This window comes from Pieris napi, chromosome 22, assembly GCF_905475465.1.
Source record: "Pieris napi chromosome 22, ilPieNapi1.2, whole genome shotgun sequence".
NCBI classification, from domain to species: domain Eukaryota; kingdom Metazoa; phylum Arthropoda; class Insecta; order Lepidoptera; family Pieridae; genus Pieris; species Pieris napi.
In genome coordinates, this window is record NC_062255.1 from 876,917 (window position 1) to 898,174 (window position 21,258).

General features: G+C 34.7%; 1 protein-coding gene across 1 annotated transcript in view; it reads right to left on the bottom strand.

Moving 5' to 3' along the window:
• The window catches only part of LOC125060714 (potassium voltage-gated channel protein Shaw-like), a 147,543-nt gene that overhangs the window by 31,158 nt on the left and 95,127 nt on the right, over positions 1-21,258 (bottom strand). Inside the window, exons 6-7 of the mRNA XM_047665736.1 lie at positions 10,243-10,557; positions 4,300-4,509 (exon numbers count right to left, since the gene is read on the bottom strand). Coding sequence (XP_047521692.1) covers positions 4,300-4,509; positions 10,243-10,557 — 525 coding nt within the window. The remainder of the gene's footprint in view (positions 1-4,299; positions 4,510-10,242; positions 10,558-21,258) is intronic.

The window sequence follows — 21,258 nt, forward strand, 5'->3', positions numbered from 1 at the left end:
CGAGGCCGCCTTGCAAGAACGTTTAAACCAGGGCTGAGACTTGCCACCGATCGGCACCGCAGAAAATGGAATAAAGAGTTCCATGCCCTGCAGAACCACTTCGGCGACAGAGGTGGCGACGGAATCTGGAGCTTCCGGCGAAAAGCACATAGGCCACCAAGGGAAGGACGCAAAGAAAGACCGCATCCCATCCCAATCTGCTGACTTATAGTGCCAAATACGGCGACAACCCATAAAGCGGGGCCGTGAAGGGCGCGTAGAAGGCACAGTACTCCGGACCACACAATGATCTGATGAACCCAATGGCGGGTCAACAGAGACTTGATAGTTCTCCGGATGTGAAGTCAGCAGAAGGTCCAACAAAGAGGGTTTATGACCATCCACATCTGGTATTCGCGTAATCGCAGGGACCATTTGTGTCAGGTCGTAGGCTAAAGCAAAGTCGTGAAAGGATCTTCCCGCGTGATCGGTGGTTTCAGAGCCGAGCCAATCGGCATGGTGGGCGTTAAAATCGCCAAGTATCACGATTTCAGCGGTAGGAACCCTTTCGAGCAGGGAATCTGTAGCCATTTGGATGTGCTCAATGAGTCGGTCAGTTTCGGTATTTCCGCTATGGGACCTATACAGGCATGCGTAGAATCGCGGATGGTCATCGCAGTCTACGCGCAGCCAGAGGTTAGATAGGTCCCTTCCTTCAAGCGTCCCGAGGCGACGAGAACAGATATCCTCTCTGACGTACACGCAAACTCCCGCCCGCGGCACAAATGAATGTTCCAATTTGTACCCCGGGTAGGAGAGGTAGGAAGTATCAGCCGGGGGGGATATCTGAGTCTCGGTAAGAAAGAGCAAGGCCGGCTTCGTAGTCTCTAAATGGTAGTGGACTGCGTTGATGTTGGAATTGAGCCCCCTAACATTTGTGAAGTCCACGGCGAGCGTGGACGGGGGTGCCTTTGTTGAATTGCTCCGTTTGCCCCGAGAACGATAACTGTTTTTGTTTTTGAGCGCAGAGTTGCCCCCCCCAGAATACGAAGGGCAGCCTGTGCGTCCACCACCGGGTGCTGAGTGTCCCGGTGTTGGACGCCCAGAGGGGGATTCTCCACCGCGAGCGCGTGTGGTACCCCCCTGGGGTAGATTCTCTTTTTTCTGCGCCTTCATATTTCATAGGGGGGGGGGGGGGGGATGGGCTCCGGGAGTCTCTCTCACCGCACGAAACGCGAGTACAATAGGGCGAACCTATTGCATCACTTCACGCCGGTTTTCTAAGAGACAGTGGTACTGCCCCGGTCGTGCCTGCCCATTTGGCTGAAGCCCGAAGGCAACAGCATGGCACTCCCACTAGGGATTATAGCGTTTCACCCGTAAAAATTTTACCCTCATACGCCTAAAGAAGTTTCACTTAAAAAATCTAAAAAGATCATTAAATAATAAATATTTAACTGACTAAAACCTAATAAGGGTGTGTTGTGTGATGGTGTGAAAGTGAGAGTATGCCCGTGAGGGTGTGTATGTAGTTTGTTATAGTGAGAACTAACTTGTATTATTACTTGTGTTATTAACTTGTCATTTATGAAAAACCAAAAACATGTTTCACTGAGAGGTTAATAAGGTGTTAGTATACGAAAACTGTTTAACCATGTAACAACTTTTCAAAGTCCTATTTTCCACTGCAGTAGTAATATTTTATACTAACAATATTTTCCTCAACACAATATTAAAATGTTTAAATTATTATCTAATATTTGAGTTATACCGAGGTCAAACACGTTTTGAATCCCATTCTTATTTGAACAAAAATTCGGTGCAAAAATTCTGAATACAAAAACATGCACCGTTTAAGGCACTTAGTTTTGTTGGCAAACAAAAACCGCAGCAACAAATAAGGCCCAAATCAAACAACTGACACGAATTCAAAGAATAAAAGATCTGACCTTTCTATAAGAGTATTCAGGTCAGCTGGAAGCCTAATTTCTGTCTGCCACTTATTGATTGAAAATAATGCAACTGCACTGCGCTGGTTATTTTTGTTCTGTATCTCTTTATTTGAGAGGAAGACCATGTGCGCGGTGGGCTGATGACTTTAAAAAAGTTTCTGTGTTGTGGGTAACTAGAAAACAATTATTACGTGGTACATGTTTACAACAGTTAAAAAAATAATGACAGTAAATTTAGTGTTACAAATTAAGAATGAGTGAGTGTGTGAATGGGTGTGTATGTATTTGAGATTGTAACTGAAAGTTGTTATGATACCAAGACATATAGTAATGCCTCTGTAGAGTCGAAATCCAATTTGGCTAGTGTAATTTATATTTTCTTATACTAAAAATATAGCCAGAGATGGATGGAAAGAAAAATTTACAAAAGGACTACAAACAATAAAATTATTCAATACATTTAACTAAGTGGTACCTAATTTGACCGTGTGATGGTGTCAAAGGACCGTGAAGGTGTGTATGTGGGGTATGCTCATGATATATCTGCTTACTTAGGTGCTAATGCTACAAATATCTAACGAAGAGTAAGAAATATCTCAGAAACAGAAGAAGCGTTTTCAAAGTTCAAAAGAAGAATTAAAAATTTTCGTTACTTGCCATCCCTACCTCCCACGCTAGGGGAGCATCCAATCACTCTACTCAGAAACTTGGGATCAATTGTATAGTCATAGAAGAGGTAGGTTACCCAGGAGTCTACGTACTACCGGTGTGGGCAACGCACCCAAAGGGTTGTGAATGTAAAACAAAAGACAAACGTCAGCGCAAAGTTTCATTATCAACAATATGTCCAGCCCAACACGCGTTGCCTTATACGACATGAAATTACGTATGTTTCACCAACCTGAATCGGTTGAAAACCAACCTACGGTTTCTTTCAGTCTTGCATCACGCTATCTGTTTTTCAATTTACGGTATTACGTTCTTATATAAATTGTTAAATGGTCAAATAGAGAACAGTAACATTGTCATGCCTTATTCATTCCTAAGGTTCAAAATCAGAAGAATTTTCCAAATTCCGCCTGCAAAAAACCTAGGATTTCAGGCACCTCTTATTGGAACTCGCGAATATAACCGGATAATACTTATCCAGAGCTTAATAACTAAATAAATAAATACATTAATAGCGGTTTCGTTTCGTTACTACGATTAACTATTTATTAACAACAAATAAAAGTTAGCTTTTAATTTCTCAAAAGGTTAATTAAAATAAATTTTACCAAGCAATATTTCACTCATTACTTTGACTTATATGTTTATTGAATAATGCCCGTTAATACTCAGTAAATAAGAACGATTTTCGCAAGTTATGAAGCAAGTTTTGTACGCGTTAGTTACCGGTCCATTGGATCGCTCGCTTCATTAAATTAAAATTTATCTTATGAGATAAGCCTTTGAAAATCATTTGATTAGAACCAGACCTATATGTGAGTGCATATATATTTATGATACCGTTGGTAGTTAGACGTAATTAATAGTTACTGGTGTAAAAACGTTCGTGCAATATATATAGATATATATCGATTAAGACACTAATAACAAAGTGTCTCCCCTTTAATAGATACTAAGTAGTGTTTGGATGTTTTCTTATGTTAAATATCCTTTTTAATAAATAATATAATTGAATGATTAATGACCTTAAAATTTTCAATTTACAATTTTCTTCACCTACCAAATAATAATAAAAATAATTAAAAATAAATAAAATGAAAATCAAAACAAATTTAAAAAGTTTGGTCCCCGTGGCAGTGTACCTTTAACGCTGGCAGCATTTCCTCGCTGTATTGCGATACTTATTCGTTGAGCCAGGAAAGCGATAGTACTCGGTTCACCGGTACTATCTACCAGACGCCAACTTAAATCTTTAATAAGCGCCTGTGCACTTGAACCCCACGGCCCAAGAGTCTCTACTCCAAAAGAAACAAAATCGAAGTTGGAGGAAAGACTGTTATATTAAATAATAATTAATTTAATCATTTAATTTTATATTTACTAATTATACTAGTATGCCTTATGTGGTGGTTTTAATTAAATTGTTTCTAAATTTATGATAACAAACGCAACGCCAAATAGTAGGACGCTCACCTCAACTGATGGCCATGGACACACACTTGATGGACTCTAATTCAAATTGGTTCGCAATAATTGGTGGGCACATAGTGGTGGCTCGCGGCAAAAAAAGTTCAGTTGTGCTCAATATTATTTTCATACTATGCTTGCTTAAAAACCAATGTTCTTCGAAATAGAAATAATTGTTACGCCCCCTATGGGCGCTCAGTCTTCTAGCATAAAATGCTCCGTAGTAACTTACCTGTGTATGTGAATAAAACATGGAGAAATTGGACACGATGACCGGCACTGGTAGAGCTATAGTGAGCACCCCTGCCAGGGCACAGAGGGCCCCAACAAACATCCCCAGATAGGTCTTCGGGGCCATGTCCCCGTAGCCGACTGTTGTCATGGTAACGATCGCCCACCAGAGTCCCAGTGGGATCGATTTGAACTGATTGTCTGGGTTGTCCTGAAAAGTATTTAGGGGTTATTACTTATGTTATTATTTAGGTTATATGAAATACATAGGTAAATAATCGACTTTCATCCCTGAGGTCGTAAAATGATAATGATTTATTTCTGTAAGTAGGTTTTTACAAACACTTTTACACGTCAAACATGTTTTTTTTTTAAATCTAGATGAGATCGACGTTTCCTATCTGACTACTCTGAGAAGAAACGCCGAAACAAACTCAGAGGTCACAGTCTCTTTTAAAGTCCAGACATAACTAACAAGATTATGTGAAGACCATGTAGATTGTAGTCTGAAATGGTCTTTTGAGGAAAGAACCACACAGATTGAGTGGACCTGTCAAGTCCAAAGACAAGACATTTGGGTAGGCCGCATAAATTACTCAAACTGTCAGACTATGACTAAAACCGAGAAAAGGATTCAATAAATAAAAAACAATGATCCACGTAGTCTTCACATTCACAATAATAAAAAATTGTATAAATAATACTTTACAAAGTAAATATTCATTTCATTGTACATAGAGTATGTAAAAAGGTATTTAAATCAACATTAATTGTGCAAATTTATTAGTAGTAGTAGTACGTAGGTTCGATTCCCGACTGTGCACCTATGGACTTTCTATGTGCACATTTAACATTCGCTCAAACGGTGAAGAAAACATCGTGAGGAAACTTAAAAACACGATCATCTACTTGCTGATTTGATTGACAAACGATCATGACACAGATTCAAAAATCTGAGGCCCAGACCTAAAAAGGTTGAAACGCCATTTTTTTTAAATACGTCTGAGAAAACCTTTGATCAATTTTGTTCTAAAGCCTTTTGACGTTGACTCCCACAATTAAATTTCACACATGCTAAATCTAACGCAAAACCAATTGACAATGTTGTCATTCGAAATTCAATAAGATAATCTGTGTAAACTGTGTGACTATGTTTATTGAAGTGAATAACAAGATTCGATTTTGTTTATTTGCTTCATCTCAAAGTCATTAACCAGTTAATTATAGAAGAGCCTTCACGTGCGTGTAGCGTCCTATTTTCTCTTTATCCCTTTGGCTCGGTATAATCTAATAGAAAAACCAGTGATACGTGCATATCTGACCTCAATACAACGTGTACGTGACGTCACACAACTCCTTAAATGCTCCTAAGGGATCAATTTTGTATGTTTGCAATTGAAAAACAAAATATCCTGTACTTTATAAGAAGTCGTTCAATTTTGGTAGTAATAGCTGTTATAGTGTATTCCAGACCGTACAGTTATCCACCTATAACGCGGTATACTCGGACCGCGTTATAGGTAATCACGTTGAGGGATTATTCTCTTTTTTAACATGTCAAAAACTAGGAACACGAATTTATTAAAGTTATTTAGTTTTATTTTATAACAACACAGTTAAAGCAGGTGCCATGCAAATTAATTATGAACTTGACAAATTATTATAAATTTCACACAACAGAAATATTACTTGAGAAATCTCCGCGTTTTAGGGGGAAATACCGCCTTATTTGAAAGCGCGTTATAGTGGCACAGCGTTGTAGCGGGGATTACTGTATTTACTTGACTACTTAGTATATTTGAAAAGTGAGAAATGGTTAAGCATATTTAATATCAAAAAAGCTTTTTTAGAAGTTTAGGTCCTGGTAAGACAAATTATACTAATCAAGTCTAAATAAAATAACAAATTGTCGTAATTTTTCTACAAAATGTCTTCGTTAGGCCAGCTACTTTCGCATTTTAGTGTTTATTTTTACGTAATATACAAATTAAAAATATCAACCAAAAAGATCTTATGAAAATTCAGTTTTTTAACTTTCTCTAGCCATTAAAAAGAGTTCCATCCGTTTTTTAGGTCTTCTTTTATCATACGACCAACGGCAAGCTAAGTTTCAAGTGTTTTTTTTAATTAGTGTAAATACTACTGAATTAAAAAAAGTTGTGAATAATCAGCAACTTTAAACCCTAGTTTAATTTTCCTCCTTTCTCAATACAATGTATAAATATGTGAAAAAACATCTTCAAACCTGATTTAATAACAAAACCTGTTGAAAATGACTCCTGAGTTACAATGGTATGTTTTATAATTTACTTTAGGTACAGATCTGGGTCACCTAATAATAACTATGTAAGCTTGTATTATTCAAATACTGCCATATTGCCAGTTTTAAACTAACGCCAAATCCCACTCATTATAATAACAATTTATATTCATAAACTTAAAATTTAGTTACAAAATGTTGTTGCACACGCCATAAACAATGTTAGTCAAACGTAATAGGGGCTATAATTCTGTAAACGACCTAGATGATCAAAGATATTGTATCGCGATAATCTCTCTTTTGGGATTAGACTGCTATGAACGAATGAAAACAAGGGTTATTTGAGAAAATAAAAAATCAGTTGTCTGTAAAGTCGGTTTACTGACGATAGTTGAACGTGACAACGTCACGAATCGCTCACTCAAGTAGGAGAGAGACAGATGTCGAGCGCGGAGTCCGATTGTGCCTCTCTGTCGCTTCGCGCTCTCGCTTGCACTTCAAGCCTTAAATGGAACGCCTCAGAGCGAGGTAACGCCGCATGAGTCATGTTTTTTCGTGCGTGCAGCCGGCTCCATCGATTTATAAGACGTTGTCACGTCAAAAATATATCTATTGCATGCCAATTATTGCTAAAAGATGCGACACAAATAATTTTATTGATTAAACGCGCAATGGAAAGTGTGACCATGTGCGACTATTTTTTTGTTTTTTATAGATTACGTTATCAGTGATGCCTGACTGTCGATTTCAAGCTTCGCCAGCTTTCTCTTGACAGTTACTTTGCCGTAACAGCTAATTTGGCACATAAAAAAAGCTCGGGCTCTAACTCAAGAAGCATGCTCAACCACAAAGTTATCAGTGGCACACAATTAAAAGTATATTAAGTAATAAATAAATAATAACAATAGACTTTATCGGCAAACAAAAATGGTTTTATAAACTACTAGCTGACCCAGCAAACGTTTGTTTTGCCATGTATATTATTTCTAGGAAACATTTTTTTAGTTCAATAAAAATAGCTATCTACAATAACGAAAATTAGGTGTTGATCGTAGAGGGGTGAAAATTAGGGGTTATATATATTATTGTATGCTGTATCATAAAAAAATAAAAACAAAAAAAAATACTAAAGAATAAAAAAAAAAATTTTTTGGGGTGGACACCCCTTTACACTTAGGGGATTGAAAGATAGATAGTAGCCGATTCTTAAACCAACTGAATATGCATATAAAATTTGATAAAAATCGGTCAAGCCGTTTCTGAGGAGTATGGTAACTAACATTGTGACACGGGAATTTTATACAATATATATTATATAATATATAAGATTATCCCAGGCTCCAATTATTAACTGTATTTCATTTCATTCCCAGTTACATTAAAAATGGGTGTGGCTGTGTTATGGAAACCGCCACGTGTTATACGTTAATACGTTTATGTAACGCTAATGATCAACACTTATTACTAATTGCAAATCTCTATGCGCAGCAAATTAACCTCAAAATGTATTCTGTATTCCCGCTTGTAAGATTTTGTAAAGCAAGATGACAGTTGACAGTGATTTGCGATCCTAATTAGAAGAGTGTCAAAGGCGCTTGAGTGTTCGTAAATCAGATTCATATGGATCTAACCAATTTAGGCTTTATATCCCTTGGGACTTTGAGATACTTGTTTAATTTATAATTTCGTTAAGAAATAGGTGCTGGAATACTTATCAGAATTAGTTATAAACCGTATTTAATAAATTTATCTAAAAAGTACTAAATACATGTTTTAGCTTATTAAAATTATCTACGCCCTTGATTTGAGAACTGGCAGTAAATGTAAAATTAGAAGCATTTAATGTATATTCCCTTTTTGACGTTCATAAGTGTACATTGTGTTATCTACATGAATAAATGATTTTTGACTTGACTTTGACTTGAAAAGTAGCTGGCTTTATTTCGCAATATATATTTCAGGCTTTGAGCTTGTATAATATAGAATCTTTTAAAGTATCGTTCCTAACAAACATTTATCCAAATTTATTATTAATAGTCGCAATTATAAAGATTTAAGGATTTAAAGTAAATGGGCCAAGTTAATCTGTTGTCAAGAAAAATTACAAGGCATTAGTATAAAATTAGCAGGTGTGCCGAAGAGCCTATATTTCTTTTCTTTGATTGATAATAATATCTCATATTTATTTTCTGGTGTGATATGATGCAATTATCGCCTTATTGTTCTCGCGTTTCGTGCAGTGAGAAATTCCCGGAGCCCATCCCCCGTCCCCAAAAAATATGAAAGTACAGAACAAAAAGAAACTACCCCGGCGTTACCACAGCGGGACGCTCAGCGGTGCTGGTCGCACAGCCCTTCGTATTATTCAATTCTACGCTACTTCTCAATTACTACTTAGGGTACTTCAAGAAAAGAGCGGGCCAATTCTTAAAAGGCCGGCAACGCACTTGCGAGCCTTCTGGCAATGTTAGTGCCCATGGGCGGATTTTAAAAAAAAATGACATCGCAAAATATTTGTTAACGAAACCCTTTTTACAATAAATATATACGTAATTACTGTACGCTATACAGGCAAATAGGAGGGTTTCTAAGCAAATGTATTATAAATAATACTAAATTTATATTAAAGGCTTAGTTAGATCTGCTATTAATTGGCTGAGGAGCCATGGCTATATATAAATAAATTAAAAATGTACGTGTACTAGTGTACACACGTTAGAAGTGAAACTTCTTTATGACCTTATTTTTCGAAAAATTATCTATATGCAACTAACTTTACAGAAATTGGTTAAATAAAGTTAAATTAGATAAAGTTGAACAAAAGGCTTTTAATATCACAGACTTGAATACAAATAATACAATTATTTCATTTTACCTTATTACCACTAAGATTATTACAGAATTTCATAAATTGTAATATAATTTTTAGTATCATTGTTATAGTTATTATATTTTTTTGTTATAAATGGTTTAGAATCTCTTCGAATCAACCGTGGTAGGGACGAGAAAAAGACGCGCGTAACGGTCAAATGTGACGCGTAACCGAAACATGTGACGCGTAACCGAAAAATGTTACACTAAATTTTTTTCCAACCCCGATAAGCACATCGCTAACACGAAAGTTTAAGGAAACTAATCACAGTATAAAGTTTAGTATATTGTGCTAAGATTCATTACTTAAATTGTTATATAATGTTTTGCCAACTAATTTAATCAAAACATTTGTAGGTACATAATATACCTCGAGTTTTCCTAGTTAAAGTACCTGCTGCTAACTTAAAGGCGTAGCATAACATATATATTGTTTATTAACTTTATTAGAATAAACTAGCTGCCCCACGAACTATTTTCGCCATTATATGATTTTTTTTTACTAAGCCTTCCTTTTTGTTCCTACATACAATATATGAAACTTTTTGCTATGCATAAAAAACGTGTCTAAATAAAACTACATTTTTCATTTTTTTTTCCATAAAAACCCTCACAGTTCAAGAAATATATAAAAAAAATACTCGAATTCATCCAGCAGTCTTCGAGTTTTGCGCTTAGCAACATATTTTGCGATTTATTTTTATAAAAAAACGTACTACTCAGTTATCATACTTAAACTTTCATTTCCCGGGATCATATTTATTTAACAAATACATTACAATATAGACTACAAAATCGTGTATATATACTTACTTGTGACTTCTCAGCATAATAAACCAAGCTGGCGAATATCACGATTCCTAACACAAGGAAAAACACAAGAAGTGTCAATTCTTTCGCAGACGCCTTGAACGTATGCACCAATATCTTCAAACCCGGGCTGTGCCTCGTCAGTTTGAACAAACGCAATATTTTCACGATCGATATAAATTCTAGTATATCTGATTTGTCTATTTTTCGTCTCACTACGGCCAATTCTACTACAACGTCCAAATAGAAACTTAGTGTGGCAATGAAGTCTATTATATTCACTGGGGATTTCACGAAATCGATTATGTTTGGAGCTACCTGAAACAAAAGAGAGATGTATTATATATTTAGAACGTATATAAATTTAAAGTATTGATAAACATAACAATACAGTAGCTACTTCTGAGTCATCTAAAAACACATTTTCTCAGAAAAGCTGTAGCATCTAATGTTTAAACGCCTTTAGTAGTTAACCCTTTCAAAGCTTCATTATGAAAACATACAATACTAATCTTGAAGTGATACTTTATTCAAAGTGTTTGTGTTTGTTTGCATATAAAAAAAAAGGATTGTGTGGTTTTATTAAACCACGGTAAAAGTGCAACTTTTTTTCACATTATAGACATTTAACTAAATTTTTTTGGAATAATATTCCATTAAGATTATATACATATATCAAATAATAGTCTATATATATGTATACACTACACGGTCAACTGCTGCGAACTATAGGTACCGCCATATTGGCCTTGGCTGCTATGACGAGCGCCTTTCACTTTATCCCTACTCCGCGGCCGACCGTCACGCGACATGCGACACACAGATGAAAAAGTTTGAGACGATGTAATAAAAGTTTCACTTTAAAAAACAAGTTATTAACGCTGACAATGAAACAAAAGAGTACACAGCAAAAAAGCTATGTTTTATAAAAATAGTTCTCCGGGGCATATATAATCACCGTTTGTAGCATCGTAAACGCTAATTACAAGCCCCTAAAATGTGAAAAAGGTCTTTACAAACAATAAATATACTTCAACAAAATATCCAATTCCCTAGTTACCGTAACAGACAAGGAATTCTATAATAAATGGTAGTAATAAAAGCGTTATCAGAAATTCAATATGCTGGAACAAATTGTAGTGAAACATGTTCAATGATGCAATTCTTGATATACGATAAAATATTAAATGATAAATAACAGTGATTTTGAAGTTCTAATTCTTGATATATACCCAAATACAGTACTATTTTATTTATGTCTAAAAATTAATCTATTTAAATGTTTAATATACTTAAACGCTTTTATATATTTATTCAATTTTAAGTAAGGTGTGCTGAAAAGTCGGGCTCGAAAAATATAGAAAAATTATTTTATATATTAATATTATTTCATTTCATTATTAAATAATAACAACATAACATACGATAGCATTTTTAGAGTATGATTTGACAGACAGACATAACATTTATTACTAACAACAACACACACACATAAACACACAAAATAACATCAAAGAAAAAATTTAATAAAAAAAATAATGAGATATATTCTTTATAAAAATCCTTTTTCCCATTCAGTTCGTTTCAAGTGTGTAATGCGTGTGTGCCGTGGTTGTAATTGTCCCTGGCTCAACATTATGCTGTGGAGCAAAATCCACAGCACTGGTCATTCTGCCAGGGACCACAGCAGCTAGTTTGCGCCTCAGTCGCAAAAGAAGAAAGAAAAGGAATGTTATAATACTTAGTAGAAAAAAAAATTGTAAAAGTTAGCAGTGTAAGTAATGAAGTTGTCTTTAGCCTCAAAACAGGCTTCTGTTTCGGTGATTACCTCTTCAGCGCGAAATTTCTGTCCAGCAAGCATTCTTTTGAGGTCTAAGATTAGGCAAAAGTCGCTGAAATTTCCCATGCAGCAGTACTGCATTCATTCATAACGTTGGTTGGGTTCAGATTGCATTTGTTTTTGTGATAATTTTTTTTAGCAAAAAAAGGGTGATAAGCCTGCCTGACACATATCAAGATTACCCTTACGTTATTGCTAACGTGTTCATTGTGCACTATAAATAATCCCTTGTTGCACTGCGTTAAAAAGTGTATTGAAAAATATATTTTTATCACAAAGGCTTTTAAACTAAACTGCCTTAATGGCCATTATCAAGAAATATCACAGAGTGAATCAAATTTAAATTCCACTAATAAATAACAGTCAATAGCTATTGAATATAACTGCTTATTCACAGTTATTTCCAAAGTGAATTTATACGATTCATTGAGTCCTTATTGCTCTGGCGTCGATCCAGAGTCAAGTTTTGTTTCTTATAGAAAAGTATTATTGCAGATTTCGTAAAATATAAAACTAAACATTTTCAATTTAGCGTTATTTAAAGTTTCTCGCGATTCTGGTAGAGATGAGTTGGAGTTGAGAGCTTTGAATAACACTTCAAGGAATAAAAAATAATCCAGAGGCGTTCCTCATTAATAATTTATCTTTTTAGACTAGAACGTGTTCCTACACGTCATCGGTTCTTTATGCGTAATTTGTGGACAAAAACAAAAATTAAACTCAATAAAAATGTTAAATCAAACTTATAGGTAAAATTCACTTAGAATTCAAGATATAGCTCGTGAAATAAATGATGTTTTGCGCTTATTAGCGAGTATTATTTTTATTTAAGTTAATTTTCCTTTGTGATACTCGTAAATAAAATACAATGGATAATCTTGTGAGTTAATATTCACACCATGACCATGCGTCATACTCGTGAACGGGTGCTACTTGTGGTGACTGGTCGTACTTGAATTTGTGCATGCGGTGATGTTAGTTATTTCGACTATGTATTTGCGTATTGTTCCCACGAGAATGTATTTGCGTGTTCCTATTTCATCATGCCTCCTGCTGATAGAGAACAAATCTTTGTTTTTAATGCATTTTATTATTATTTATTACTTAAGATGTTATGTGGATCATGTTACCTATATGAATAAATGATTTTTGACCTTTGAAACATCACTGCCTTAATCATATGCCTCGTTCTATTAGAAAAATCATTACATTTTTAAACTGGAATATCAGTATAAATTCTATCCTTTTGATTTTGCTCTTTGAAGGCTTTCAAGGTACGTTTTTCAAGTCCCTAAAAGGAAAGTACTAAAGCCTGAGATAACGAGGGTGTGATTAGGTTACCGACGTAAAGGCGCTTCAGACCGAAAACGTTTATTTGCATACAAATGAGATTGCTATTGTAATGACTAAATAAACAAATTGCTTTGATAGTGATTTCGTTTGCAATTTTAAATATTGAGTTTGGTCTTTGGTTTTATAGCCATAATTAGAAACTGTTTTATAAACTTTGACATTTGCAATATTTTAGTATTTGTGTCGTATACCAACAGCGAATTATATCTTATTTTGGCCATACAATGCACAGAGGCGATGAGACTTGGAGAAACTGATTGTGGTTGGGAAGAGAAGGCAAAAGATTTTGCCGTTCATCAACCGGATGGACCGATCAAGTGAAAGACTCATCGTCCTCAAAACTATACACTGTAAGAGAGGCGCTGGACAGAAACCGGTGAAAACAGATTGTCCGCTCTAGATATTTCGATGCTAATCACGACGTTCAGACATGTAGAGAGAGTGAGAGAGTATCTGTGTCAACTGAGTGACAAATATATGTTTAATTAAATTTATAAATACCTTTTTTTATAAACAAATATTATTATTCTTGGAAATTTTATTACAAAATATACTGACACTATTTAAACTAAAATTTAATTTGTGTTTTATAAAACTTGCATGTGACAAAACCTTTGGCTAATATACATAGATAGTGATTATTTCTCTTTAAAAACAGCTGAAAGTCGCGGCGTTCAAACGCTTTAGTACGTAGCCCTAACGATAACACATGCGTAACATTACCACGTAAGGCTGTGTAAATTTGACGGAAGTAATACGAATAAATAAATTAATTGCGACCCAAGGCGTCGTGAATCCATTTGAATATAACAACGAATTAAATTTATACTTAAATAAGTTTAGTTACTTATGAGCAGTGATGTCTTGAGCTTGCAAATCTCAATCCTGAGGTCGTACATTCAAATCACGGCTATGAACATTGAAAGGCACTGTTTACCTACTTGTCAGTAAAAATAAAAATCATTAAAGAAATGAATCAAAAGTCAAAATAGTCGAAATTATTTATATTAGGTAACACAATGTACAATTATGAACGTCAACCAAGGTAGGTTACAATAAATTGCAATAATTTAGTACCTTAATGTACTATTAATATACAGGGTGGTCAAAAAGTCGTGGATCAAACGCAAATAGGGGATAGATGAGGTCATCAGCTGCAAAAAATGGTTCTACGGGAGGTCTCTAAGCAAGTTATTATATATTTTGCGTTTTATAAGAAAATTGACTTTTTTTTTAAATTCGAAGAAATCTACATCCTGTTTCTTTTTCATAATGTCTACTAGATTGGTACTGATGAGTTCTTCTATTTATAGTTGTTTATTGAGTGTATTGAATATAATATTAAGTTATACGATATAATTTTTTTTTTCAAATCAAAACTTTTTGTTTACTTCGGACCCCACTGAAAAAAATTACTCTACCGAAAAGTGACCCTGTATTACAAGTTTTGGCGCATTTAATATGTATTCTGAAAAGGTATTACACATGGCCATGAGTCGCTCTAATATCTTTCTAGGACGAAAAAACAACTACAACGATTCGGACTTATGATAGATTATTTAGAATTAGTAAAAAAAGACAATTTTCTTATAAAACGCAAAATAAATTATAACTCTGCAGGGGTTGAGCTTAGAGACCTCCCGTAGAACAATTTTTTGCAGCTGATGACCTCATCTATCCCCTATTTGCATTTGATCCACGACTTTTTGACCACCCTGTATATATAGAAAAATATCATCATCGTTGTATTTAAACATTGTTTAGTACCAATTATATTCAATATAACCCTTATACACTAAGTCCTCGTCGTATTTAGTTGGTCCTTTATGACACTATCCAGGTTGAACTATATATATACAATATATTAATATGTTGTGTACATAGTTATAAAGTTCCACTTTCAAGCCTAAGTACTTACGCGAAACAGGCCGAGCTTTCTGAAATCTCTTTGAGTTCAACAAAGGGAGTGCCGTGAAGCGAATCTATCGAATTTCACAGTCGCCTGCTGCAACGCTCTTAACAGATTTATATACTGCAAGATTAGATTAAGTTCAAATAAAGAATTTATTTGAATTTAGAATAGCTACTGGCTTTGATGAGTTTTTTTTAGATTTGAGGGATGTAGGTTGGATACGTTTTTGATAATAGTTATACGAAGACATCAATACACTTAATTTTGTTAAACCAGGTATGAATTAACTAGCTAAAAAGATCATTATGGTGAACATAAAATAAGAAATTTTTTAGAATGTCCCAAGTTTTTGGTCGCAATACGAGATCAAAATTTTTAATTTTGTTTTAATAATTTAAAATTCTACTTGTTCATTTTCAAAATTCGTTTGTTGTTCAAAAACGTTTTCCCTAATGCTCGATATCTTTTTTCTTGAGGGACTAAAGAGGCGGGTCGCTTCAGGCAGTAAGCTATATAGATCTGAATTAACCTCTTATAAGAACTAAATGGGTCTAGTTACATTGTTCTACAATACACCTTTGTCTTTATTACTCATATAGGGTTTTCTCTATAATGAAAAGAGACAACGCTTTCATCAAAACAATATAGTCTGACTTTAGTGTTTATAATTAGAAAGGTACAAATACACTTATTACTTAATAAGTACTCGTACATAGGTCACGTTATTAAAATCTTTACAAATAATCAAACTTTCAGTTCAATCCATTATAAAGAAAATATGTTATGTTATAAAAAACTGAATTTAATTTCATATCACTAACAAAGTTCTTTAAATTTTGCTTAGCGGTTTGAAAGCTATAGATGAAATAACCCATTTAGAGATTAAGCAATTACTAAATTGATCTTATCCAAGATTAAAATACGTTTAATCAAATTAATTAAGATAATTGAGGAAACAAATGGAAAAGCTCTATCTTTGATCTTAATTATTGCGAGAAAGAATTAACTTTAAAAGCCTTTTTTAATTATTTATAGAATGTGCTAGCAGCGACTTTGTCATTAAAGGTATTAAAATTGTCATATGTTTTTTAAATTTTCGCAATTTTACTAGAAGAAAACGGGCAGGAGGCTCACCTGATGTTAAGTGATACCACCGCCCATGGACCCTCAATGCCAGAGAGCTCGCGAGTGCATTATCGGCCTTTTAAGAATTGATACGCTCTTTTCTTAGACCCTAAGTGGAGTTGGTTCGGAAATACTTCATGTGAAGCTGGTTTAGAGCGTTCAAGTATTACGTAACGAATTTTGGGAGGGGGGGGGTCCTTTTGTAAAACGTTACGATGCGGGGCGGGGATTGAATTACGCGTTATTGTTAATATTATTTTCGACTTTCCAATACTTAATGGTAACTTTTAGGTATAAAGAGTCACTGGGTGGTCACGAAACGTTTTACTATTACGTTACGGCGCGTTACAAGGGGGAGGTGGGGAATAATCTCCAAAATTGCGTGCCGTAATACTTGAATTACTTATTTCCAACATACAACCACCGAAAAAGCGACGTTTGTTAAAAAATGGCCGTGACATAGCTAGCGCCAACCGTAAGCGATTTTTTTTTCGAACAATATTGTAATAGTTGATAAAAAATTTATTGTAAAATAATAAGCCCTTAGTACATACCTCGTTTCGATATATCCTTAACAAGAAGAAAGACACAAAATTGTCAGTCGTAAGGATATGGAGAAATTATATTAGTTTGGGAACAATTAGAGGTTAGATTGATAATATACTAATACTTTGCCTGACAATAGTTCACAAAACGCACAAAACACTCACTACAAAATTATAAAATTGAGGACGTAACTGATAACAAATACAATTGGCAAAAATGTAATCAAAATCAAAAATTAGAATAAACTAGGTTGTATTATCAAAGTCAAGCTTCACTACTTACTCACTTTAGTTCATGCTTCGTTACGTTATATTGGTCGGAAACTTATGAAAATCCGTTTTTTGAAATCTTTGATAATGTTTTGGTGATTCAACTAAAAGTGTATTTTGGCACGATTTTTTTATTTCTTCCGAAACTCAGCTTTGTATTTAGCTAACTAGACGTTTAAAGAGCTTTCCAGCAATCGTGGTCGGCGAAAGGGAAGTTAAATACTAAAGAATAAGACTTCTACTCATTCAAAACTAAGCTAAATTTGTCGAATCACTGTTCTATCACCAATATATAGTTTGGTTGTATTTATTTGTATACAAGAATGAATACAAAGAAAACACTAAAATAGTAACAGACTCATTGCTCTCAAGTGATTACTTCCAGAAAATTCAATTTGTGTGCTTAAAATGTGTTACTATGTTATAAAACACTATCAAAGTGCTCTTTCTATAACGCAAGGATCAGGTACATGGTGAAATTTGCCATAGATCTTACGATATAATAAAATTTCATGAATCCTTAAAAAATATAATTTCATTTCCATTTGTAAATAACCTCCATTGTTAACACTTTGAAGCGAATATTTTTTGACAATTTTCCTTAAAGCCTTGGATTTCGACAAAAACGACATCAAAGCGCGTAGCAGGTTAAATGAACCAGCAGACAAATTGATATACGGTACTGGTTTGACATTTATTTATTACGTGAGGTTTTGTAATTATTTAACACTCATAGTCCCGGCTTGGTAGCCACGGTAATTGAGGTAAATGTTTTCGTTTGGATACATACACTATTCAATTACATATATATTATTTTAGCCTAGATAATGTCAGCTTACTGTAGCGAAGACAAAGAAAGGTAGACCTAGGGGCAAGTGGAATAAGATTACGAGATCAAGAGATAAGATAAAGAGATCTACTGCCTCAACAAAAATCCCACGAATTAAATTTGATCCGCCCAAACAGAAACAAAAAAAAATTTTAATTTTTTTTTAATTTATTTTATTTACTATACATCTTTACACAAGACTTCATTACTAACACTGCTTACTTTTACTAATATTATTATTATATTTTTTTACTAAGTATTATTACATTCATTTTCTTTCTTTTTTTGCGAATGAGGTGCAAACTAGCTGCTGTGGTCTTTGGCAGAATGACCAGCGCTGTGGAACATTCTTCTCCTCAGCATAATGCAGAGCCAGGGCCAATTACAGCCACAGCACACACTTGAAACGAACCGAATGGGAAAAGGGTTTTTTTTATACCTCTCATTATATTTTTGATTTAATTTTTTTCTTTGATTATTATTATTTTGTGTGTGTTTTTGTTTGTAATAAATTATATGTCTATGTCTATGAATGCGCCGTGAAAATATGAAAATGCCACTCACTGATCCTCCGTCTTTTCACCTGTCTCCGTGGGAGAAGACCACAAATAAAAGACAAAAGTAAGGACAAGAAGCGTTACCTTCCGTCGGCGGTTACAAGTCTTCTCAGCAGCGCGGGCGCATGAATAATGGGGACCTCCTACACTTGGGTATGGCAAGAGAGATCGATGTTTAGGGAATAGGTACGGTACGGACAGAAAATGAGAACAGAGAGGACTATAGGTACTTGGATGGCGTGAACACTACCAGTTATTTGCGACTGTAATCCCACAAGCCGGTTATCCTTCAAGGTACTTATTTAGACCCAAGAAGTGACAACATATATCAAAAGTTATTTAAACCTGGTAAATAATTATGAAGACATATTTCATATTGCTATTATGTACATATGAACTATCAAAACACTAAGCTCATAAATAAAATTCCTTTCTCCATCTAAAAGTAATAAGAGACAATAAAAATATTGTTCTTTACGACTTAAGACGCTGCAACAAGTGGCACGAATGTTTGCGTGGCTTTGTGTGGCAATTTATTGCTTTAATTAATTACTTTACTCTTTATTTTCTCGTTTTTTTAGTTGTTTAAAATGAATGAAATGCAATAATTGTTAAGAACTAATGTTCTAAATTTAAAATGTCTGACATATAATGATAGCTCTCTATGGAAATCATTTGAATTTAATTGGAATCATAATAACATTTACATTTAATTTAAGTAAGCAGTAAATAAATAAAGAAGAAGAAGAAAAAGAGTTGTTTTTTTACACTCTCAATGCCAGAGTGTTTGCCAGTGCGTTGCCGGCCTATTAAGAATTGGTACGCTCTTTTCTTGAAGGACCCTAAGTGGAATTGGTTCGGGAATACTTCAGTGGGCAGCTGGTTCCAAATATGTTTTTTTATATTCAACGAACTTACTTCCACATTTGAAGTATCTTTATTTGTTATCTTATACATAAATAATATATGTATAATTATTATATCTTCAAATTGTTGAAATAAAATGCACACATAATATAGTCTTTTTAATCATACCATAGTTGTTCAATTGTTTAAAATTAATGAAACGCATCACTTTTCTATTATACTTTTCATAAATAAAAAAAAATTAAGTATTATTTCAGTCAAAAATACTTGCGCCTCTCATTGTTGCAGCGCTACGAACGTAGATCGGCTACGTAAGTGCTACAATATGCTGCGAAATGGCTACGGTAGTACGCTCCGCTACGCTCAGTAATTGTAGAGTTTTGAGAAATTAAAATTTCTGGGTTAATAACGTAAACTTTTTTGTTAAAATATATAATTATACACAGGAATCTTTTTATATAATTAGTGATTAATTTTATTAAACATCTTACAAATGCAGTCATTTATTGAGAGCAGAGGAATTCGACTTAGGGTCCTTCATGAAAAGAGCTTACCAATTCTTTAAAGGCCGGCAACGCACGCAGCATTAAGAGTATCCATGGGCAACGGTATCGCTTAACATCAGATGAGCCTCCTGCAAGTTTGCCCCACGTGTTATAAAAAAAAAACAAAGTGTACCATAGAGCCAACCAAAGTACAGGCTATTTATTGTTATTAAAGATTATTAACAATTAAAACTTTGCAAGAGAATGATATTTATTTCGCCAGTTCCAAAAAGTTGTATTTTATATTAGATTATAAAAAATATAATGGCGGCTAATAAAAGGAGAGTGTCAGCTTTTGAATATATAGAGAATTATATGACTTCTAATAATTGTCGAGTACTATAAATTATTCATATTTCAGTATTGTGGCTTTAGAAACTCGGCTGAATATGCCTCTAATTGTAACATGCAAATTAAAAAGCTCTGAAATGAATAGTTGAAATGTGTCAAGGCGAGAAATTATTTTATCTATGCTGATTTGCAATTTAAAATACGACTTTTAATAGATTGATGTTCATATTACCGTTTATATTGACGTGAATATTACGAAAGAGCAGTGTCGTTTTGGCCTAGTGGCTTCAGCGAGCAATTCTTATCCCGGCATATTTAACAAACAAGTTTGCGCGTTTTCCGCTAAAAAACACCCTTTGTCGCTACTCCTCTTTTCGAAAACACTCTTCTTAAAGCCACAGCCAGCATTGGAATACTTGGCGTTGATATATCGAACGACGTTCAGTTTCGCGGCCACTTGGAGGGAAAGGCTAAATTAGCCTCCAAAAAGCTTGGTGTGCTCAGCAAGGCGAGGCGGTACTTTACTCCGGGCCACCGCATGCAACTATATAAAGCGCAAATTCGGCCCCACATGGAGTACTGCTCTCACCTCTGGGCGGGGGCTCCCCAGTACCAGCTCCTTCCACTTGACCGTATACAACGCAGAGCGGTTCGAATCGTCGACGACCAATCCCTCTCCGAGCGGCTTGATCCTTTGGCGTTGCGTAGAGATGTGGGGTCACTCTGCATCTTCTACCGCATTTACCATGGAGAGTGTTCAGAGGAGTTGTTCGGATTAATACCTGCAGCTGAATTTCATCATCGGACGTCGAGACAGAATACGAAATTCCACCCGTATCACCTCGACGTCCGCCGTTCCACAACTGAGCGTTTTTCAAGGCAGTT